This window comes from Talpa occidentalis, unplaced genomic scaffold, assembly GCF_014898055.3.
Source record: "Talpa occidentalis isolate TD23 unplaced genomic scaffold, MPIMG_talOcc4v2.1 talOcc4.2, whole genome shotgun sequence".
NCBI classification, from domain to species: Eukaryota; Metazoa; Chordata; class Mammalia; order Eulipotyphla; family Talpidae; genus Talpa; species Talpa occidentalis.
The window spans coordinates 108,596,005-108,621,178 of record NW_023602073.1 but is presented as its reverse complement, the minus strand read 5'-3'; the positions used below and the strand labels follow the sequence as shown (position 1 = coordinate 108,621,178).

The window sequence follows — 25,174 nt, the reverse complement described above, 5'->3', positions numbered from 1 at the left end:
TGAAAGTTTTAAAACATTGAAGTTTTTGGTTGATTCAGACAGACCTTTCTTAAAATATCACTTTCTACCTACCAGTCTACTGCGGAAGCACCATAGTGTGAGTCTAATAGCCGTTGGATCAGGTTTGAACTATGCTCTCAAGTCATCTAGTCAATCTTGTCTCCCCCTTCTGTGAAGTTTGTCATATATTCTAGCTCTCCCCAGCACTGCTAATTTATATTTTTTGCATTCTATTAAGTTGCTTTGTTTGCAACCTAAAAGAATGCAAATCCGATAGAAGGCATGTCTGTCCATTGCATTTTTTATGCTGCTTTCCCTCACTGCCTCTCTCCTTCTCCACCTGCCCAGTATGTCAAGATTCAGATTTGCACCTGGCCCTTCTATAGTTGATCATAGTGGGGACCTCCCATATTCATCTTCTCCTTCTCACTAGCAGATAGGACATCAGTGTAATTCAGGGGTTCAGCTCTCCCCTACTCAGAGGGATGTAGCCTGACCCAGTTGAAGTAAGCTATAGTTGGCTAAGTCAATCATTGTGGTCCCATCCCTTGATTGTGACAGGTTAGGGTGGGCAGTAAGTGGTAGGGAAAGAAGGTCTGCTTAGAGGCCCCAGGAAGTGTCCTTCTTTTATGCTAATGGGCATGTTATGTTTGGATGCTAATATTGGAAACTGTGTCGCCATCTTGTGACCAGGTGGGAAATGAGGATGGCTGAATGGAAAAATGGAAAACACTTGGGTGAGATTCTAACCCCCCACCCCCGCCCCCATGACTGCACTTATCATTGTGTCCTATGATGCATTTCCTTATAGTTTAAGTCTTTTGATTTAGGGTTTGCTGATGATAAACAAAGCCTTATTGGTCCAGGAATTCTTATTATCTGAGATACACAAACTCCTAGGAGGTCTGTAAATAGAATTCAAAGGTCCATAAAAATTGTGTGTTTAACTGCAATTTTGTTTTCCTTTCAATTATGAATGTAGGCAACAAGCCTTAGTGATATTAGCAGAACCTGTGTCTTGGTTGTAATTAAAATCATGGATATTTTCAGATTCTACTTTGTTATTGCAGGTGCCTTAACAGGCCTGCATTATCATTTTCCTGCGTCCTAGGTACCTTTACCTTTGTAAGTATCTTGCTCCATGGATATTATATTTTGATACTGCATCAGAATAAGGAAAAATATATAAGAATATATTGAAACATTTTCTTCAAGCTAAACTCATGTTTTCTTTGGATTTAAAGAAATCTAAAAGATTTTTAGACACCTTAGGCATTGTACCTACAGAGCCTAATGAATAAGCCAGTTCTGATCTCAAATATCAATAATGTTCATCACTCCTTCAGAATTTTGGTCATTTTTAGACCCATTGCTACATTTGTCATTTAACGTATTAAGAAAAACATATTAGGGCCTCCCCTGTGGCGCAGTGGTTGAGCGCTGGGTTGCGAAGCTGCCCGCGGCCTCTGAGGCACCGGTCCGATCCCCAGCTGCTCCCCGGCCACCGGAGGAGGGTCCCACATGGTGCGCAGACCTCTCCTGCCGCCCGCTGCTCCCCTCAGCAGTGTACTTCGGTCCTTCTGCCTGCTCTGCTCCCCGCTCTGGCTCTGGTGAATTCTCTCACCCTCCGCGCTTCTGACTGTACCCAGTGCTTGTATAAACAAAACAAACAAACAAATAAATAAAAAAAAAACATGTCTCTATTAAAAAAAAAAAAAGAAAAACATATTAACTAAATTATAATTTTGGTTTTAAAAATAACTTGATAGCTTTATTTCAATATAATTGATATGATACATAAGCATAATTTAATTTTTATGCATTTAAAAATATTATTCTTAGAAGGATCCACAGGCTTAACCAGGTTGTTGAAGGGCCTCTGGCACAAAATTGGTTCAGTGATAACATTGCTCATGACCCAGAGCAACTATGGCCTTTTCCATCAAGACTCATAATGTAGTGCCAATAATTTTAGGAAATAGTCCGCTTGACTCAGGATTTTAAAATGTTTGCTGTCCCTGTAAATGATGCTTTATCGAGTGTGTAAACTGGATATTCTCCGTAGCTCTTTGAGGGGAAAATTCGGGCAGCCATTTCCTTGTACCCAAGAGCATTAGCACAGGCCATGTCACCTTGCAGATGCTCAGTAAACACTTTCCATCTTGACTTTACCTCTGAGTGTGTCCTGAGGGGAAGTTGATGGAAGGCATGGTAGTCTTTCGTGACATCAACCAGCAAAGTCCATAACTACTGTAGTTTTCCTTAATTTGGATTGCAGGCTCAAAAGCCTTGAGTTTCCCCAGAGCAAGATGAGTTATAATTGAACAACAATTCAGCATTTGGGATCATGAATGTAGAAGCAGAATATAAGATGTGAAGGACAAAAATAAGAAATCTTACAAGGAGAAAGAGGATGTCCTTAGGCCTAATACCAACATCCTCTTTTCATATGAGTGTGTACAGGGACTTGGGGCTCCCCAGGCCAAGTCTGACTGCCAGTTCTACATACTTTCAAATGCCAGTATCCAACTAGAAAACTAGGGAAGGTGTACCCCAGGAATCTTGGAGGAAGAGGACCCAAAATTGGAGACTGGAAAGGAAGCTCTCTCTGCCTGTCTTCCATTCACCAATACCAGGGCTCCCAGTAGGAGCAATAAACACCATCAGTTTACACACACAAGCCTCACCACAGCCCTATGAAACAGGAATTCTCTCCTATTTTGCAGATGAACTATCCTCCCAATTTTCCTCCATATGTATCTCTAGGAGATGCATTGTATAGACTCCTCTGTAGCAATGTTGCAGTCAGTACGTTTGCACCATCATTAACTAACACTGAGGTTAACATTGACATTTTTTAAATATACAATTAATTTCAAATTTCTCTAATCAATAATACCCTTTGTATCTTTTAAATTTTTTTCTGAGTCAGAACCCAGTCAATGATTATACATGGCACTTATTGTCACATCTTTTTAGTCCTCTTTAACCTGGAACATTTACCTAGCCTCTTTCTTCATCATTATTGTTATTGCTATCTTTCAAAACAATGACACTTTTTAAAGAGTTGAGGCTGGTTGTTTTGTAAAACTTCCTTCAGTGTGGATTTGCCAAATTGTTTCCTCACAACAAAATTAAAGTTAAACAATTTTTGCCAGGAATATGGATAACTCACCTTTTTTTTTTTTTTTTTAAATTCAATCTTAATAGAGAAGACAACTGGTATTTTACAGGTGAGTTTCCCAAATACAAACCAGTTTTGAATCCGCAATTTTTATGTTCTTTGTCCATATTGGTGAAACTTCTTATGTCAAGACAGGTCCTTACTTCTGCCAGCCCTTAATAGTCTTGCATCATCTAGGCAGTGCTAGGCCTGGGACTGAGCTGCTGCCAGGGAATTGCCAGGGGTGGAGGTGACAAGGACTGACAAAGGCCTCGGCTAGTGTCATACCATGCTGTGCAAATTTCTTCAGGGACTTGGCAGAGGCTCAGTTTATAAACTCATTGCCTTCTTTTTGCCTGGTAGCTCCCAGGAAAGGCCCTAAAAAAGGCTGAGCAGGGAGGGAAACTGTCCCAGTACTATTACAGCATGTCATGTATGTATAGGATAAACATTCCAAAAAGAGTCAAGACAAAAAATGTAGAAACACCAGAAAACCTGCAGATGGGAAAGAGCTGTAATTATGATTGCCAAGCTGCCCTACAGCTCAATGCTGTGAAATAATAGAATGAGAATAAATTCAGTTGTTTAAATGTTATATTTTACTGACCAACATTCTGGATCTTCAGGCAAAATTACAAAGGAACTATTTTTATTCTTTGATTTTTCAAGTCTCCCATTTTTGGCCCCTCACAATTGTCCTCTCTCAGGTTCTAAGGGCTCAAAATTACATCTATCAGAACTTAATTTCAATTTCTTTGTTCATGCTAAAGTGTAAAGGACTAATAACACTTTCAAGTGCCATTCCTATGGAGATATTGGCATTTTTTCGAGGCTCAACTGTCAGTGGGAGAGATACAGCTTAAAATGTCTTGTATCTGCCAGATGGTGAAAATATATGTTTTTATGTGATTCTCCTTAAAAGTAATGTATTTGTTCAATAAATATTTATTGAGGCCTATTATAAAGAAGCCTTAGGGAAATACAGGGATGGATATAAAATTACACAGGAAAGAATTCATACAAATGAGGGAAATGTGGCATGGAAAGTTAAATAAATGTCTTGCCTAAGTTAACAAAATTTACATCTACCTATCAATCCATAAATCAATCACTCAGGAGTTTATGGATTATTTTAAGATGTGTCTTTTGCTATACAAATAACCACAGGGGAGTGTTGGAGATATGTAACTCAGGCTGTAACCCGAATTTGCAGTCTAGTTTGAGTTGTAAGAACAATATGTGTGAAACTTTTAGTCAATGAGGCAAAATAGTCAGTAATTAGCCATTAAACTGGGTGGTATAAAAAAATAAGGACTTTAGCAGAAAGGAAAAATAAGCCTAAGGGATGTATGCAGCCTTTGCCTCTGCTCACGAATTGCGCTTTGCCTTGTTTTTCTTTTCTTGAGGAGGGAACATATTTTTTAAATTCCAGAAAGTGCAGAGACTGACGTAATAAGCACCTGTGTTCTCATTACCAGAATTAAAAAAAGTTGGCAATTTTTCACATTTATTACATAGTTTTATATAAAATGGAGAAGAATTCTTTAAGTTGAATTGCTTTGCTTCATTCCCCATCCTTCTCCACTGCAAAATCTTCTTTTATTCAACTCTGCATTTGTGGGATTAGTGGTGCATGTAGCACCCATTTATTCATTTTCAGTGCTAAATAATGTTCTGTTATGTGACTAGAACAGCTTTATCCACTCTACTGTTGATGGCCCTGTGAGTTGTCCTATTTTGGCTGATGATCCTGCTATGAACATTCCTGTTTGTGGGTTTGGGTGACCAAATATACTCATTTGTCTTGGGTATAAACTTTGCAGTAAAATTGTTGTATCCCGGCATTTGTGTCTGTTCAGCATTTATGAATATTGCCAGTTTTCTAAAGTAACTGTACCCAACTCTATGCTCACAAACACTGATCTTTTTAATTTTAGCTTTTTGATGGATTAATAGTGTTATCGTGTTTGTACTTCCTTGGTGCATAATATGGTTATATTCCTTTTCACATAGTTTTTACTTGTTCAAATTTCCTCCTTTGCGAAGTGTCTGTTGATGTGTTTTGTCCATTTTTCTACTCTGCTGTCTGTTTCTGCTTATTGATTTGTAGGTTTTTATATAGCTTGGTACAAACTGTTTTATGTGGCACTGAATTTACTCCTTCTCTGTGGTTGCTCCCTTGATAGTGTCTGTTGTTGAATAGGCATTCCTAATTCCTAATTCTAGGTTGTGCATAGGGCAAGGGAGAGTCCAGCAACATGGGCACTGAGGTCTCGTGAGAACTAATCACACCCGCGTAAACTCGCAGTCACACATATCCTGCAACTTCCCGCTATTCCATTCGGTTTACAGCTCCCACCCTTACAGGGAGGGCACCCCCAAGAGTCAGAACACCAAGAGGCAGGAATCACAGGAGCGACCCTAGAAATCAGTCTGTCACAGCAGGTATGGAAACTAGTTACTAAGCTGAAGGTGGCCTCCAGCATAAGCTTAATAGATATTGACAAGACACTGTCAGGCCTGCTATTTATGTATCTCTACCCTAAGCCTGTCTTGAGTTTCAGACATATATACTAAAGGTTACTTAATCTCCTCTTAGCTAGCTAATAGTAACCTTGTCCTTAACATGTCCAAGTCAAAATTTCATTCTACTTTTCTGCACCACCACCGTGAAAACCCTTCATTTTTCCAGTTGTAAAAAAAAAAGAAAAGAAAAGAAAATTATGGTGTTATCTTTGACTCTTGTCGTGTAACTCTTTGGTTCTGACTTCAAGCTATTTCCCAACTCTGACCACTTGTTCCCATCTCTGCAGTTCTCAACCTGGTGTGAGCCACTGTCATCTCTGGCCTGTTTCGATACTTAAACCCTTGCAGCCTGCAGTCAGATCTTGTTTCAGTATCAGTCAGAACATGGCAGTTCTTGGGTCAAAAATCCTCCCTCGATTGCCCAAGTTTCCAAAAGTACAGGTCAAAGAGCTTCTAGGCTATCAAAGGGGCTACATATCCCCTAATCCCAAACCCCCATGGCCACCTTACTTCCCTCCTCAGTCTGCTCCAGTCACACAGGCTGTTTTGCTGCTTTTCCATCATGCCAGCCACATTCATGCCTAACTTGGGGGTTTTACACTTCAGGGCTGCTCCCTCAGCTCTTCCTAGCCTCTGCTTCAACGGTCCCCACTAGGGAGGCCAGCCTCCACTACTCGACATAAAAGGGCAACCTCTCTGCCTTACCCTGCTTCATTTCTCCCCATAGCAGTTATCATGTAATGTGACATGCATAAAATTTATTTATTATTTCTATCCCTCACTAGAAGGTTGGCTTCATTAGGCTAAGGACTTTTTTTTTTCCCCCACTGCTGTATCTTCTAGATATAGCCTAGAACAGTGATTCATTTGTAGGGGATGCTCAATAAATCATCATTAAAGGAACATGTCCCAGAAGAGCCCTTTGATTCCTGGTCTGGTCTCAATTCTGAGATGAGCCCAGGCTGCTGTGTATTTGGTGAGTGGCAGAGCTGGCACAATAATCTAGGTCTCTGTTTTTTCTGGTCCCTTGTTCTTTCCACTCCACTATTTCTACTCATTGATGGAGTAGAAATACTGATAACTGATAATTATCAATACTCAATACTGATAACTGAGAATTCAGCAAAATACTTGGGAATAGTACTGAACATGTTCCTAGAAGTTTTGCCAAATAAAACTATGCTGTACTTTTATCCTAGTCATTTATCATCCAAAGCAAATGTCAAGGGTGAGTAGCAAGGGGTGAAGCAGGAGTTATTATAACTGATAAAGCAGCAGGGTATGCTCAAGTGAACCATTGTCCTGCTCCAGGGAACAATGGTCTGAGTTGTCTGCAAAAGTAAATGACTCCTGTAGAGAACTCAGTTTGCTCCTTTGATGAGCAGGTAAGGGAAGCGTCTGCTCAATGGCCTCTTTCACTTTGTTCTGTACTTCAGCAGAGGCTCCATGAACAACTGTTAATAAGCCTAGTGTCTACCTCGCAAAGCCCAGAACAGGAATCTCTACTCTATGAAGTAACTTGGGCTCCTTTTGCAGAGAGGAAGCATGTGGAGAAAAACGCACCCCCATTTTTTCTCACATCTGTTTCCCCTATGCCTTCCCTCACTGACCAGCAAACTCTGCTTTGCTAAGAAAATTTAATTGAGCTAAAACAACTTCCTAGGTCCCCAGGTCATTTCTTTCCACACCTGGTCTTCATGCCTTTCTTTGTCTGTATTTTATTCAAATCCATTATTCTATAATAACTGCATGTGGAGCCAGGATGCAAACTCAAGAGTGGTATGATTTTATTTGCATATTTCCTTAATTTCTCCAGCAGTATGATGGATTGGAGGGGTGGAGGGGCTTCAGAGGTCAAATTTGGAGCTAGGATATGTCAGAAAGCAGTCTCTTTGCTAATTTAAAATAACTCATTTTAACACTATGATGCACGTATGTGTAAGTTCACTCTCATTTTTCACTCTTGGGGTCATGGATAGCATAGAAAGGAAATTAATCAGGAAACCACCTTCTAGAAGTGGTTATCTAAACATTATAAATAATTTCATAGAAATCTATTCTAGAGGGTATGTCAATTAGCATAAGTGATGGGGGTGATGTGGTAGGGGACACGGATGTGAGTGGTGCCACTCCTCTAGTCCTGGGTGTCTCCCCGTATAAGCCACACTAGGTACAAAATTTGTGTCAGTTTAACTTAGGTCAATTTGCAGCTCACATCGTTAGCCATATTTTGCACTTGTTCTTGAAGAAAAAATTAATAGGTCCTAGTGGCTAGTAAATGACACATTTTCCTTGTTTTTGATCTTCTGAAGGATTCTGACATGCCAGACTTCTTGAGGTCTTTCATTTTCCTCATCTGGGAAGATAGTAAACACAAAATAGTGGCACACAGGTTTTCCAAAGCAATACATGGTATTAAATAAATCTCAATGGCAAAGGAAAGTTAGGCCTGAGGCGTTCAGGACAAAGAATGAAAATATTATTTTCAGATATGATTTTTGCCAGAGAGGGTGCTGTTATCTGAATCAGGAGTAGGGTGTCGAAGGAAAATAATGAGATAAATCTTCAAACTACAGCATCATCATTGAAGATGCTGCTCCTAGTCAATAACCGCCCTGAGTAGAGAGGCCGAGGACAAGAATGGTTTTGGGTGATGAAGGCTGATTCTCAGAAGAGAAGTGATGATCCTTGAGGAGGAGGTCAGTTTCCTAAGGGCCAGATGCAGGAGGGCACTCTTGGTTACAGAACTGAGGGAGGCGCTGTTTGTGCAAATTGACTGATATATTTTTACTGATCCAGATCTAAAACACGGAGAGATCTTAGATTATGAGAACAAAATGGAGAGAAGTGAGGGGGAAGGGTGTATGTGTGGAAGTGGGTAAATTGGGTAAATCAGGTAAAGGGGACCAACTATTGGTGGTATTATATTGTAAACACAGATGTTGAATTCTAATACTCTATACCTGAAGTATCTATAATATTATAAACCAATTTTAATCCAATAAAAATAAAGTACAGAGAGATACTATCCTTATTATCCTCTTCCCAAACACACACTCAGAAGCCAGCAATTCTTTCGTCTGACTTGGTGAGGCACACGGAGGCAGAGGGAGCTACAGGCAAGCTTTGCTTTTCTCTTTTTCACTATGAAGCATTTTGGGGCAGATGAATTGGCATAAAGCACACATAATTACATGTTAACTTCAAAGATGGAAAATACCATTATGTTAAATTCCATAACCTGCCAGGAAGGAAATTTTTGTGTTGACCCAATTTTATTTCTGATTTACCAGCCATTGTTTAGAATAAAAATGTTGATGACTGACTTAATAATTTGAAGTTTTTATTGGAAAACAATTTTTTAAATTTTTTTCTAAAGATTTATTTATTTATGCATACAAGAATTAGGGTACAGGCCAGAGGTGTGGGAGATGAGAGGATTCACCAGGGACAGAGTGGGGAACAGAACAGGCAGACTGACAGAAATACACTGCTGAGGGGAGCAGCGGGCAAGACAGGTCTGTTGCACCATGTGGGTAGCGCCCTGGCTGGGAATCGAACTCGTGCTGCAGTGGCTGTGGACAGCTTCATAGTTTGCGACTTAACCCCTTGCACCACCAGGGAGGCCTGGAAAATAATTTTTAAATGGCAATATAGAACAGACCTTGCCCCAATTACACATTGTACAAGTAAGTGATAATTATGGATAGTAGGTAATCACTTTGGTAGAGAATTTTAAATCTTTTCTAAAAGGTTGATCATATTGTGATTTTTTTTGGTCAAATTCCTTTTAGACTTTCACTCTTATCACTTATTATTAATCACTTGCTTAACCTTGTTTTCATGCATTGACCCCACCTAGTTTGTGGCTAAATTCCTTGTTAGGTGCAACATTATTTCACAGAAACTTTCTTGCTCATTTTATTTTGGGTGTTAAGGAAGACACTGAAAAGTAGAGAGCAAAGGAATCTTAGTAATCAATCATTCAGTCTAACCCCCTCATTTTAAAGATGAAAAAACTCGTTTGGAGAAAAATGGCTGCTTATCCAGATTGCATCTTTGACAGAAAGTGGCAAAGATGCATTGAAAGCCCAAATCTCATGACTCCTGGGTTCCTTCCCACCACACCATGCCATCTTTTAAGATTCTGACTCTTCCCCTCTGAATATAGAGACCTCTTTGATTTTTTTTTTTTCTGGCCAAGGTGGGATTTTCCTTGTCCTACTCCTTGCCTTTTCTCTTTCTTCATACCTTTCGTCATCTTTGTGGAAACTAAAAGGTTATCTTTTTCTGCTACACTTAATGAGAGTCAGGGGAAGGAAATAATCAAAGTAAGCAAGATTTGTTTATCTTGCAAATGCTGCTGTTTGAGGAATCTGAAAGACACAAAGATCAGATCAGATACAGTCTGCTGGGTTGGAAGCCAGGTCACCTTAGTGGTGTCTTGAGGACAGGGTAGAGAATAATACCCTCTTTAGACTCTGGCTCTTAGGGTGATTGACTAACAGTGAACATCTATATCTGTGAAGAGGTTTGAGGTGTATATTTATAGACCTGATTAAAAAGTAACATTGAAAATTTGAGTACATTGACAAGTTTGAGGTTTTTTTTGTTTTTTTTTTTTTTTTAATAGAGGCATGTTTATTTATTTATTTGTTTGTTTGTTTGTTTTGTTTATACATGCACTGGGTACAGTCAGAAGCGCGGGAGGGTGAGAGAATTCACCAGAGCCAGAGCAGGGAGCAGAGCAGGCAGAAGGACCGAAGTACACTGCTGAGGGGAGCAGCGGGCGGCAGGAGAGGTCTGCGCGCCATGTGGGACCCTCCTCCTGTGGCCGGGGAGCAGCCGGGGATCGAACCGCCGCCGCAGCGGTCGCCGGCAGCCTCGCAACCCAGCGCTTAACCGCTGCGCCACCGGGGAGGCCCAAGTTTGAGTTTTAATAACACTAATTTACTATTTGGAATCCTGTCTCACCCCAGTTAATCTGGGTGTTCCTAAAACAGCTCTTATTATCAATGTGTCAAGCTGTCCCATAGGGCACCTGTGTCAGAAAGGTATAGAGAATTAGACAGGGTGCATAACCAGAGTGATATTTGGGGCACTTCTCCAAGCTGGGGTCAGGGTGGAGGCTTTGAGGAGTACTTGGAAATTCTGGATGTCAAGTACGGGTGTGGAGGAATTAGGAAGTGGAGTGGTTAACATGCTTCCTGGAATAAGGACACAGGAAGAGAATTTGGATTGCTTTTTAGACAAATCTGGGAATGCAGGGAGGCACCTTAACCAAAGGCACCTGGTGTACTTCCGTATCTCTGACAAATAGAAGTGACTTTGTGCCCTGCATTTATGGTAGGTGCAAGGGAAAGAACAGCTCACTAAAGACATGGCAAACACTTCATCTTCCTGTTCCCGTGTGTGTAATAAAGGCACAATGTTGTGACATTCGGAGTCAGTATTGCACAGGACAATGGGGACTAGGCACTCCTTGTCTTGTGTATACAAGGACTGTGGCCTCCTTGTGTCTGTTTCTATTGATTGCACTCCCAAGTCTGCAGGCAGGAAGGCCATGAAAATGAGTAACAAAGTGTTGGGCCTCAGGACACAGGGAAAGCACTTGCCTAATCAGAAATCGGGGCAGCCTCGGCTCAGTCCTGACAGCTGCCAGGGTGCAGGGTGGCCTGGCAACTTTTTTTCCTAAGAAAAACTACAAGTTCAGACTTTCATGTTAAATTTTCTGATTTAAATGGTTGACAGGGAATTTTCTTTTAAACTCTGCAGTTCATATAAACACATCTGAGGGCTGGATGCAGCCCACAGATTGCCAGTGTGTGACCTCCTTCCTGTCTTTTAAAAAAGAAAAATTGAAAATTTCACCAGACTGAAAATAGGCAAACGAGACAAAGACATTTGAATTGCTGCTTACCTCTGCTTGGCAGAGCGTGGCGATGCCAGAAGGACGAAGATGTTGATTTACCCTTCTTGCTGGACATGATTGAATGAAATATTGTTGTCATACCCTTCCCATTGCAACTAAATACAAAGATACAAAACATTCGATAAGTCAGGTATTATGGGATGAAATAATTAGTTGATTAATCATTGTCAGCCTCTTGTCGTGTGCTGATACATGAGTAAATGTATGTTCGTAGTATTGATTACATCCAAGCTAGAATTCCTTTGAGGCCATCACCTGAAGGACACTGTGACCACAGAGGTCCACCTCAAGTTACTGCCTTTTGCAAAGTGATAATGGGGTACACAGCCAGGTGTAATTTAAGCACATCTTCCTACAGGCAGTGGGTGGTTATTGCTGCTCTGCTATAGCTGTATTGCTTTCAGCTTTAATGGGAATCTTTATTGAAACAGAAATCTAATTCCATTTAGGTTAATAATATGCCCACTCAATCTTCCTTCCCAGAACCAGCCTGATGTTTAAACTTTCTGAGCAGAGACTGTCAGTGATTCCTTGTTGCAGGTGGATATCCCATCAGATAAAACAGGGTTAGGGAAGACTTATACTTTAACTCTGAGCTCTTTGATTGCCTATTTTCATAGTGGAAGTTCAGAAACTCTCTCTTATCTCTGCATGCAGTGGTACTAAAACCATGGTGTAGAACCATGGGGGTTGGCATTTGTCTCCCAGATGGACCAGCCTAAAGCTCAGGAGTGGGAAGAACTTCTATTCATGTGTCAAATCAGGACTATGATATTCATTTCAACTTTGCTCTTTTAATCCAGGCTCCCCTGTGTGACTAATGGGTATGGAAATAATATGTGGATGCCAAAGGGAGGTTCTGGGAATATACAGTCTGGATGCAATTTCTATCTTTCCCATCCCCCAACCCAAATTTTATTCTCTTCAGAGCCAAACAGCTGCTCACTCCTATGGGGAGCTGAGTATGAGTGAGGCCTTGTGCTTTGGCGGGTTCCAAGCAGGGAGAATTATAAGGTTTTCTCCTATAGGGTGGACGAGTACCTAAGGAATAGTGTTGAAGGCCAGGGTAGAGAGAGGAAGGCTGCAGAGCCTATCAGGCTAAAGTCAGCATAGGCCCAGTATGACACTGCAGGGTTTTCCTACCCCAAAAAATCCAAGGAGGGGCTGGATGGGGACTGAGTCTTCTTCTCTTCAGCTGACACCCAGAGAAGACTAGCAGGGTGCTGGCAGCTTCTGTGGTCAGATGTGAGAACTGAGATTTCTTTACCTTATGCCATCTATAGGACTTCCACCATTTGGGACACACAGACCACTGTACCTTGAGGCCTGAAGAGCCCACCTGGGGGAACAAAACATTTAAAGGGGCCAGCAGTGAGAGAGAGGATAATTGGTTAGAGAAAGCAAAACACATTCCCAGCAAAACCAGACTGTGAGAGGAGAGTCTAAGTGTCAGAGGACAGGGATAGAAGCTTAAATTAAAAACAGCACTGTCAGTGGGTGGAGAGAGTAGGAGAAATCAACAAAATTGGAGGGGGGGAGAGAGAAAATAAAATGATTCAAAAGCACTGATCTCACTGGAGTGATGGAGAACAAGGATGGAGTTGAACATTTCTGTGGAAAACAATGCATATCGGTGAGGATAATAGTACCTTATTTTTACAAAATAGAGATGTGTCAGAATGGAAAAAGAAGTAATTTGCTCAAACAAGCTGAAAAAAATAAAAGTTATGGAGTGAAAGTAAGACGGAAGAAATAAGATCAAGTATCTCTCTCATACTAAGTGTGAAGACTGAATTCTTCAAAAGACTAACAATTAGATTTGGTTGGGAAAAAAACCCCAACAACCTAGAGCCTGCCTATGTAAGAAACACAATTAAAACATAGTAGTAAAGAAGGATTGAAGATTGAAGGCAAAGGTGAGCAAAAAGAAAGTAGAGGGGAAAATTGAGGTTTAAATATATTATCTGAAATTACAGTCGTTACTGATTGGGTTCGGACATAAATACAAGCCTTCTGATTTGTCATGAAATTTGCCTTCCACTGCTTTTTACTGAAAGAGATCAATGAAAAATACTATCACGCATACGAGTGTTACATATGTAAATTATCAGAGTTTTCCATTCTAATTTGTACCCATATCATTTTTAAGGGTGGTTTTTTCTTTTCACTACTTTTATGCATTCACAATAAAAGGCCACTAAAGTGCCATGCTTTGTTTAATGAAAAAAAAAAAAAAAAAAAAAAGAAGAAAGTACAGGTAAAAATCTCAATATTATACCTGACAGAATCATAGATAAAAAGCACTACAGGGGGGTCATTATGTAATGATGATGATTAAAAAATACTATGAATAAAGAGAATATGACAGTTCAAACCTATATGTTCCAAACAATATAGCAGTCAAACTTAGTGCAAAACCAATCAGAAATGTAAGAACAACCTAAAAACAGCAACAAAAAAATACAGTAGTCATGGGAGACTTTGACATAATCTCCTAGGATTGAATATATCTAGTAGATATAAAATAACTAAAGGAAAGTATTTATATTATCAATAAAATGGGTTTAATGGGACACATTAGATATTATATGCCTCAAGTAGGCAATTTTACATGTTTTTGCATCCAATGAAACACTAAAATGAAAAAAATTGTGTATTTGGCCATAAAGGAAATACAGGGGAAAAACTGAGATCTAACAGACCACTTGATTATGATTCAATTAAATGAGAAAGAAATGTGACCAAAAAAATCTTAATGACATGGAAGTTAAATATTAGATCATCATGTGGATCAAAGAGGAAATTTAGCATAAAGCAGAAGAAACATCAATCCTTTCTCTTGTGGGATTTTGTGCCACAGTGAAATCTTACTCAGAGGAAAATATATAGCTTTACTGAATTCATTTTTAAGAAAAAGATATGAAAAACAAAGACACTAAATATTCATCTTAAGATATTAGAAAAAGAGCTATAACAAAAAGGGATGGGAAATTAACAAAGATAAAGCCTAAGCAGAAAAGAAATAAATATATACATATATGTCTATATGAAGGGTAAATCAAAATGCTGACTCTTTAAAAACTAATAAAGCAGATAAATCTCTCAAGAGCTTGCTAAGAATAGACTAAAAGAAGACAAATAGACAAGATTTAGAATGAGAAATTTAGTGTAATTTAAAGGCATGAAAAGATTTAATTCTTTAAAAGATTGAAAAGAATTATTAAGGAATACTATAAAAACCTTGGGGAATCAAATGGGAAAATCAAGTGAAAATGTATGATTTTCTAGAAAAATATAAATCAATATGATGGGCCTAAGAACAAATGGAAAACTTGAACAAATCAATTATCACAGAAGAAGTTAGAAATGTCACAAAAAAGGGCCTCCGTGGTGGCGCAGAGGTTAGAGACAGTGCTATCAAACTATTGCCAGTCACTGCAGCATGAGTTGGATCCCTGGCCAGGGAGCTACGCACATGGCACTGCAGACCTCTCCTGCTGCTCCCACTGCTCCCCTCAGCAGTGTACTTGGGTCCTTCTGCCTGTTCTGCTTCCCGCTCTGGCTCTGGTGAATTCTCTCACCCTCCTGTGCTTCTGACTGTACCCAGTGCTTGTATAAATAAATAAATAAATCTTAAAAAAAAAATTAAAAAAGAAAAAACCCAAAATTAAAATTAAAAAAAAAAAAAAGTCACTAAAAATCTACCATTGGGGAAAAAATTCAGAACAGCTATATTTAATCATTAATACAGATAATAACTATGCTATTTAACTTACTCTAGGCCATGGAAAAAGATGAAAAGGCAACTACTGTGTGAGTCAGCAAAACTTAAACACAAAACCTGATTTTAAAAAATAAAACCCTGATAAGATAAAACAGAAGTATACAGTAATCTTATTTATGAATGGATGAAAAGTTCTAAATGAAGTACCAGTAACTTCTAGCTAAATTTCATAAAATGGATTGAAATAATTGCTACTATCCTCTCCCCAAATCCTGACAAGATGAGAGTAAAATGATTCAAGAGAAAAAAGAACAGGTTAAAAGGTATCAGCAGCAACATTTTGGAAGTTCAAAGAGAGGTGGATAAGCAGTAAATTAAATCAGCACGTCTCAAAACTGAAACCAACTAGGTGAGTTCAATCCAGAAATATTCAGAAACTGGAAGAATCAGGAACTGAAAATGGGACACCCAAGTTACTGGATATCAAGAAATTAACTTAAAATCTATATAAGAAGGAGGTCCTTCCTCAGCTATAAAGGATGCGTGTTCTCTACTGCCTTCTCAAAGATATTTTGAAAAGGTTGAGCAGGAGGGTTCTGGGCTCTGATACACCAGACACCTTGAGACAAGGATACCACACAGAAAGTGAAGATTGGGAGGAAGAGTAACTATAGAAAGTGGGCCCTGGGTTCCTGGTCTTCCATGCCTCATCTCCCAGAGTGCTAGCTGTCATGCTTCTCCTTTAGGAAGAGAAGACTTAAAGATGCTGACTGCTAGAATCCTTCCCCCAACAGTGAAATAGCAAATATATTGATTACTGTGCAATCAATCCCACCCCCTCCCACTGAACACCAAACCTGCCATCTCTTAAATATGAATAGACAGCCAAGGATCAACAAACATGTGAGAACATTTAACATGAAGGGCAGACACCAAATAAATAAATAAAATTGGGGGCCAAGGGAGGAAAACCTATAGGCAGCGAAAACAAAAAACCAAAAAACTTTAAAAGTCCTCAGTGTCACCAGAGACAAAATAGAAGGTACTATATGAAAGAAACAAAAGACGTGATGAAAAAGGGAACATTTAGAAAATAATTAAGAGATTTTTGGAGATTAATAACAGTGAGCAGAAAGGAGCAATTCAAGAGAAGAATTGGAAGATGTGCTATTAAATTGACCAAATAAAAATAAAGGAATAATGGATAAAGAATAAGAATAAAGGACTATCACTATAATTTGAATTTCAGATAAACAATTTTTTTTAGTATGTGTCATGCAATCAATGTTTGTCTGAAATGAAAATTTACTTGGGTATTCTGTATTTTATCTAGTAACCCTAAGTAAAAGACAAGTTAATGAAATCTCCAAGAAAATGAAAACAGAGAAAAAGAACAAAAAAGTGAGAAGATAAAATGTTTCAAGGATTAGTTGAGGAAGTTCTAATATTTCAGTCATAAGGAGTTTCAGAAAGGGAGACCAGAGAAAACAGAGGAAATAAAATTTCAGAGAAATTTCCCAGAACATATTGAGAGAGTCTACCAAGAACAAAGCACAAAGGATAGAAAATTCCCAACAAAGAACATCATTATCAACTGTGTAGCACTGAGGAGAAAACATGAAGACCAGCAGATGTACTAAAGATTAAAAATGAGGATAGCAAGTCTGTTTTTTTAATCTAAGAAACAAAGGAGCAATGCCCTCTGAATTCTCAGAGAAAATTTATTTCCAACCCAGAATTCTATTCCCAGTCAACTGTATCATCAAATTTGAAAGCAGAATAAGATTTAAATTAGCAGGTCAGGGGAAGAGCAGTCCTGACTGGAGCAGGACAGAATCTCTATTTGAAAAAGTGGAATATTATAGAATATCTGCTATTTGGAAGTACTGAGTTGGGATTTTCATTCTATCAGAGTTTGGGTGTGAATTATTATTGGTACATAGAAAAATTAAGAAAATGAGAAAATGATTAACATTCCAGAAAATCAAAAGTTGTACAAGAAGAAAATTTAATCATAGTTCATTTTATGACCTAAGTGGGAATATTATTATAAAGCCATAATAATGTAAATAGTACACTAATCAATGAAAATTATGACATAACTACATGGCATGGGAAGTGTGTGTATGGGTGTGTGTGTGTGGAGTTAGTGTGGGTAAAGAAGCTAAAATCCATAATCTATAGTTGAAAATCTCTACATGACTTCAAAATCTGAAATATCAAAAAATAACAGTATGTTATTTAGAAATTAAAAAAAAGTAAATACCAGAATAAACAGATATAAAAGTTGTAAATGGTTGTCTTCTAGTAGAACTCTTTGACTTTTAAAAATCATTTACCTTACTAAAAATAAAATATGAAAACTGAAATGCAGTACATTTTATTTTACATAGAATCCATATCCAAAGAACAGCAACCTTGACCATATAACATTTATCCTAAGAATTCAAGGGTGAGTCAATATCAGGAAATCTAACAACATAATCTGTTATATCAACAAACTGAATTTTTAAAAATGATCATATCAATAAAAGTATTGGACATTCTTAATAAAATTTCTAAGTAAATTAGATATAGAAGTAAAAGGAGGTTTATAAAAATTATAAACACATATTAAAGACTACAAAATAAATAAAAACAAATATAAATGGCAAAAGAAGAATGGTGAGAAATTATTCTTGTGAGGTAGTAGCTCCCAGATCATACAGAAACTAATTTTCTGTGAAGAAAGTTAAGCTACATCTTTCCTGTAATTCCCAAAATGTGAAGGAGCACCTACTTTAGAAGTACTTGTTTTAGGGTCCCAGAAGTCTACATTTTTTAAAGCTTTTTTTTTTAAAGATTTATTTATTTATACATACAAGAGTTGGAGTACAGGCCAGAGATGCAGGAGGTGAGAGGATTCACCAGAGACAGAGCGGGGAACAGAACAGGAGATTGACCCAAGTACACTGCTGAGGGGAACAGCGGGCAAGACAGGAGAGGTCTGCTGTGCCATGTGGGTTGCTCCCTGGCCAACAGGGGGGATTGAACACATGCTGCAGCTTCATAGGTTGCATCTTAACACCTTGCACCATCAGGGAGGCCCAGAAGTCTACATTTTAATCAAGAGTTCCAAGTAATTTTTTTTAACTGATTTTTTAAAAAGATTTATTTATACAAGAGCCGGGGTATAGGCCAGAGGTGTGGGGGATGAGAGGATTCACCAGAGACAGAGCAGGGGAACAGAACAGGCAGACTGACTGAAAATACACTGCTGAGGAGAAATCTGCACACCATGTGGGTTGCTCCGTGGCTGGTGGGGATCAAACCAGCGCTGCAGAGGCTGCAAACAGCCTCACAGCACTGCGCTCAACCTCCTGCGCCACCAGGGAGGCCCCAGGTTATTTTTTTTTAATATTTTATTCATAGAAGAACTGGGGTGTAGGTCAGAAGTGCAGGGAGTGAGAAGATTCGTCAGAGACAGAGTGGGGAGCAGAACAGGTGGATGTAGTGAAATACACTGTTAAGGGGAGCAGCAAGTGAGACAAAAGAGATCTGCTGTGCCATGTGAGTCAGCTCCTGGGTGGGGGATCAAAATCAGGCCACAGCAGAGATAGTGCTGAGACTTAACCCCCAGACCACCAGAGAAACCCTCTATGTAATTTTGTTGTGGATTGATTTTGAGACCTTTGACTGTATTTTCCAAAGATTTCCTCCTTCCTCTTCTCCCCACCCCTAGTCCACCCATCCCTACCGTCATTACAACTGAGGATCTATAGCATTGTTACTATAAGTCAACCACACCATTTCCTACGGAAAAGTTGGGTCACATTGACATTCAGTGCTGGAAAAGTTCCAGAAGCATCATGCTTTATCTGATTCATAGTAAATAGCAAGATAACATCTTACTGATATAGCAAGAGAAATGTTATGTCCTGTCTGAATATCTGAAGCCGATCTATTTTGATTTTGAAAACTGAGATTTTAAAAATTCCATAAAAATAAAACTTAAAATAGCTCCCAGAGGTGGTCAGTGCCATTTGCAAGTGCTGGAGGAAAAGCAAAGGAAATCCTCTGGGTGGGTCTCACGGCCTCCCTGGAGCCAGTTTCATTCAGAATTTGGTGACATCAGACTCAGCAGGCAGATGGGTGATCTCTAGGGATCTGGGGAGTAACAGCCTGGAGAACCATCAACATCTCAGGAAATGTAAATAGCAAACGGTCTTTTTGATAAGGTGGTTCCATGGACAGCAAAGGAAATGACCACAGTGACCTAGTGAAGCCTCCACAGCCCTGGGAGACTTAGAAAGCAGCAAATCTAGACCAGGGGACTTAGACTGTAGCAAACATCACAATCCCCTGGAGGGCTTATTCAACCCTCCATTGCTGAGCCCCAAGCTAGAGTTTCTAGTTCAGTAGATCTGGGTTCAACAGAAGGATCTTCATTTTTAGCACATTCCAAGGTGATGTTTCTGCTCTCCAGTCCATGCTCGGCGGACTGATACCCTGTCATAGACAAAGGAAATCATGCAGCAACATCATTTTTGTCTGAGCCATGAGCTTATGACCCAATTGAAAAAAAAAACCACAAAACCAAGGGTATTTATGGGGTGATGTTGGGGCCATGCTTACAGGGGCGTTGAGCTGTAGGAAAGTGCTTGAGAATTCTCGTTAAAGAACTGACTTGATCAGATAACCATGTACCTGTTTATGTCAATCAAACCATAAATACCTGGTAAGTAAATGTAACTGTAGCTGCCATTTATTAAGTGCTATCTGTGTGTGCAACACTTTAAGGACATTCAATTCTACAGCTCGCTTCTACAATTCTGGTATGACAGATGTAGCCCACCCCAAGAACTTGGGCAAGGGTTGGTGTTTTGGCCAGAGGGTGCTTCTCCACACAGTTCTCTCCTACTCTCAGGTCTTAGCATAAATACCATCTTGTCAGAGAGGTCTTTTGCAGCCACCCAGCAGATCCTTTTCTGTCTTCATAGCTTTATTTTCTCTCCTGAGCACTTATCACTAACAATGATATATTTTGCTTGTTTTGTTTATTGTTTACTTCCCTCTTCAAGTTCAGAGATCATGTCACTGTTGTTTCCCTGGAGCCTAGAACTCTCTGGTACATTGTGAATAGTTCTTGCTTACTGGTAAAATGAACACATGGAACTTCAGAGAGCCACGTCTTACTTTGCAGAGATATGCAGAATTTGGTGATGACTTAATCAGAGTCCATCCATTCAAAAGCATTTGTATCTGGCATTATTTCACTGTAGCTATTTGAATGTGTGGGGAAGAAGGAAGAAAGGAAGTAGGAATGAAAACAGAGAAATCAGGAACTGGGTGTTGCAGGAGGGAGCAGGCTGGACTGAGGAGAATCAAGGCGGTAGCACCACTCACCTCAGCCCTGGCATTGGTGAGAGTGCTGAGACTTAAGCCCTAGACCACCAGGGAAGCCCTCCATGTAATTTTGTTGTGGATTGACTTTGAGACCATTGATTATATTTTCCAAAGACTTCCTCCTTCCTTTTCTCCCAACCCCTAGCCCATACATCCCTACCGTCATTACAACTGAGGATCAATAGCATTTTTACTATAAGTCAACCATACCATTTCACACCCTCCTGCTGAGGGTGGCTCTGAGTGGTTGTTGTGGCCTTGTGGTTCTTACTGGGAACAGAAAACAACTGCTGCAATCAGCAAACGTGGAAAGCTTGCCCAGCCCAAGTGCTGGAAAGCAGGACTGGTTTCTGAAATGACAAAGAAGTGTTAGTTGAAAAGAGTACTTTTCAAATAGCCAAACTGGCTGACACTGCAGGGAGCTAGGAGTTTTCCACCAGAAGTAGCAGCTGGCACAGCATCAAGCTGGCTTGGAAGATGCAGGGTCGGCCATGTGCCAGCAACCAGACAGGCTCCTGAGCCAAAAGGAAGAATCTAGACCTACAACTTAACTGCATAAACAGACTCAGTTTGCTTGGAAACACTGTCTGAGAGTGTCCATGCCATGTGGAAAATATTAAACATTTCCTCTCTTGGCACCTGTTTCAACGGACAAGCTGCAGTGTTGACTATTTTGCAAAATATATCAATTCAGTTTGTTAATGAACTCCAGGGAGAGTTCACGTGCCTGGCTAGAGTGGTTTGTCTCATATTTGAACAAGAAGAAAGGAAAGTTCACAGCGTTGTGCACACATGCAGGTGCTCAGGTCACGCTTCATAGCCTGGCACCCCAGTGAGGAAAGAGGAAAAAGAGAATAATGTAAAACCAATAAACAGACTTCACCCACAGTGATCAACTAACCAAGGACAAAGTTCAATTCAACTTAATTTCCACTAACAGTGTTGGTGGAAATCAACTTAGGACAAATAATCTTACTCTAAACAAAAACTCAAGTGTGATAGTGATGACTGGGTCCCTGGTGTTAAAAGTTTTTCAGTTGTAGGAGGCCTCCCTGGTGGCATAGGGTTTAAGTCTCAGTGCTATCCCCACTGTGGCCTGAGGTCGATCCCCAGCCAGGGAGCTGATCCACATGGCACAGCAGACCTCTCATGTCTAGCCAGCTGCTCCCCTCAGCAGTGTATTTCAGTATATCTGCCTGTTCTACCCCCTAGTCTGTATCTGGTGAATCCTCTCACCCCCCCACACCTCTGGTCTACACCTCAGTTCTTCTACACAAAAATAATAATAACAAAAGTTTTTCAATTGTGGAGTAGGCGTCTAATAACCCTTACTTCCTATTCCTCAGGAAATGCTGAAGACCTACTGAGGACTGCACTGTAAAGCCTGCATGTGTGCCAACCTGCAAGGGCAATGCCACAGTGCAGTGACTGGGTGGAGTCAAGAGGGGCGGCTAGCGGGCTAATGCCTGGTAGCCATTATGGTTAGAAGTTGTTTAATAAGGACTCCAAGATGATATATATGTGGACTATATCAAGTTAAGCAAAGTTAAGCCAACCTCTTTGCTGCCTATTTATAGGCTAGCATATACTGGGAATCCATAAGACAGGACTATAATATAGGGTATTTCTCAAATATTTGATTGTATAAGCCTTTTTCCAAGAACCCACATTAGAAAACTTCTCTAAGTCTATCTGTCCCTATATTGGGAAGAAGGCCTTGGGCTCCTGGCCACTATTTCTAAGCTAATTCTATTAGATTGGCAGGGAAAGATTTGGTCATCTCTATATTAGTTCTTGAAGTGAAAATTGAACTTCCTCAAGCCCTATACCTGACTGGTGTCCCTCTCCAGATAGGAGAACTCAGAGTGGGCCTGTCTGCTGCAGGGGGCCTAGCTGCCCCAGCCAGGTAAGACACTGGCAATCAGCTAAGAAAAGGGCCTCACACCGTGGGGCCCAAGTTTAAAGAGCCTCACACCGTGGGGCTGAGGATTCCTTGTGCCTCACACCATGGGACAAGATTAAACATCCCTTTGTTTTTTGTTCTTGGTCATAAAAAGAAAAACACCTCATGGAATATACATTGGGCAAACAATTATAAGAATATATTTATACAATATATATAAGCATAAGAATAATTATAAGTGTAAGAATATTGTTAAGTACATGGCATGGAAAATTACTTGCTTAAAAATTAAATACTGAATAATTTGGCCCACTTGACAATGGAAAATAATTATCGTGCAAGGGCATGTCTGATAAGCAACCCAGAGCTGGTCATAATAATATTCCTCATATGGAAGTTCCATAGAGAAGCCTTGTAATAAATCATGAAGTTGATTACGCTAGTGGTTTCTGAGTAATAGGAAAAAGTTTTAATAACTGATTACCAGGAAGCAACTCGTCTCTAGCTATAAGTCATATAGATAGAGGAGTCTCCTCATATTGTAGCCTTGGCCACAGGGCAGTACCAAGGACTATTAGCTGACCTAGGTAGTAGTTTAGGCTAAAATAATGCATCTAAGTTTTAATTATCTATTAACTTTTAAGGTCATTTCTTTTCTTAAAAACACATAGGCGACAAAATGTCTATGGGAAAGGAATGTACTGATTGTTTTATTTTGCTTCTATGCGTACGATGATGTTATCCCATCGCTTGCCTTAAATGTATAAATAAAGACCCACTGAGACCCTCAGCAGGAGATGCTTGCAGATACAAAATAAGAGTGTTTTGTATCTGCCTCATCTCCCCTTCCCTTCAGCCCTGAAGAAAGTTTCGCCTAGGCCATCTCATCCTTTCAGGGACACCTGCCCCGACATTTTGCCAAAAGCTGGTCTCCGGCAAGTAGTGCCCGAACTGGGACTCCAAAAATATTTTCTTATCTAAAAAAGTTAGTAAAAACTGCTGTGACTGTTGTGGTCTCGAGCCAAAGGTCTTTGGTAATAATTAAGATTAGACATTTATTCTCTGCACAAATTTTAGCTTTTAACTCATTAAAAACCTCAGTATCTTCACACATACTGGTAAAATAATTATCCCTTAAAATATTTACACATGGCCAAAATTTTAAATGTACATCAAGAGATCTCTATATCTGTTTGTCTGTCTTTGTGTCTGTTTTAGTGTTTTGTTTTGGTTTTTACCTCTGGAGGACTAATTATAAATGGCGCCTATATAAATTCCCATAAAAATAAATCTTAAAATCACGATCAAAATTTTTTTTGATAAACAAGAACTAGTTCAAATTTTATAATATCATTCAAAACATTCAAAACATTGAGTCACATGTATGTGAAAAATGTACATAGTATCTATATGGTGCTCTGATTTTTTTTTTGCTTGTTTTTATTAATTTGCCTAATGCTTGTTTGATTATTAGCCAGCCTAGAAAAACGTTGGTATGTGTCATTGTTTTATTAACAGCTGTGCAAAATGAAATTCCAGTCATAACAGAAACTAAAGCTACAACTAAACTTTCAGATTTACATTTTGCACCTATTTGTGAAAGCTGAAAATTCTAATGTTGTATTACCTTGTGTGTTCACATTTAAGTCCTCTAGTCCAAGCCAAAACCACATGTTATGTAAAAAAATCACCTCTCCGGTTTATGGAAATATGGATGTATTATTAACAAATGGGAGAGACTATGCTTGTGTTGTTCCGCAGAATTCAGACAGTCCCATTTGAATTCCTGATAGACTGAATTGACATCATGTCCCAAAGTCTTCCACCGACGTGCACATTCCTGATTCCCCACTTCTCCATCCCCCTCCTTGGAGATTTCCCTCGCCTCACGTGTTTACTAATTACTCTGATTTGTTAGGTAATCATTCGGACTCTTATTTTGTTCAAAAGTACTAATAATTTTTCCTTTCATGGGCGAGAGTGGATTCTTCTCCTATGTGTTTTACTTCTAATTCCAGGTATATGATGACTCCATTGCATGGCTGTTTACCCACTAATGGTAAATATTTGTTGACAGAGTCCCCCAAATCTTCCTCTAGGCCAAAGCATGAATTATGTATGTTGCTTTTACCTCTTCTTGGTCCTCACAGGGCTAATGAACAAATAACTCGAGTTCCTGTGTCCTCCACTCTCCCAGCCTGTTCATTTCAAAACCCAGATGATTCCTGAAAAACTACTGACAATGATCACAGATTTCCCCTTTGGCATAATTGCATATTTCCCCCAGCAGGGATTCACTACCAGCCTTACCAGACTAATCTTTCTGTTTATAACTTCTCAGAGCCTGGAGCAGTTGCCTCTACCAGCAATGTCTCCAAAAATTATAGGTTTTACCTACAGGGCTCTGCCATTTACAACTAGTCAAATCGCCTCATTCCACCTTTGGAACCCATCACCCGATGGTATTCAACTGGATGGATTGCTCCCACCTACTTCTTCAACACTTCCAAGGGACTTGTGTGTATCCTGATTTGTTTCGCC

The 25,174-nt window shown here is 39.5% G+C and overlaps 1 protein-coding gene across 1 annotated transcript in view; it reads left to right on the top strand.

The window, feature by feature from the left end:
- Positions 1-652: 652 nt before the first annotated feature.
- The window catches only part of RTN4IP1 (reticulon 4 interacting protein 1), a 114,995-nt gene continuing 90,473 nt past the window's right edge, over positions 653-25,174 (top strand). The window contains exon 1 of the mRNA XM_037520170.2: positions 653-737. Within this exon, the coding sequence (XP_037376067.2) occupies positions 723-737 (15 nt within the window). The 5' untranslated portion in view covers positions 653-722. The remainder of the gene's footprint in view (positions 738-25,174) is intronic.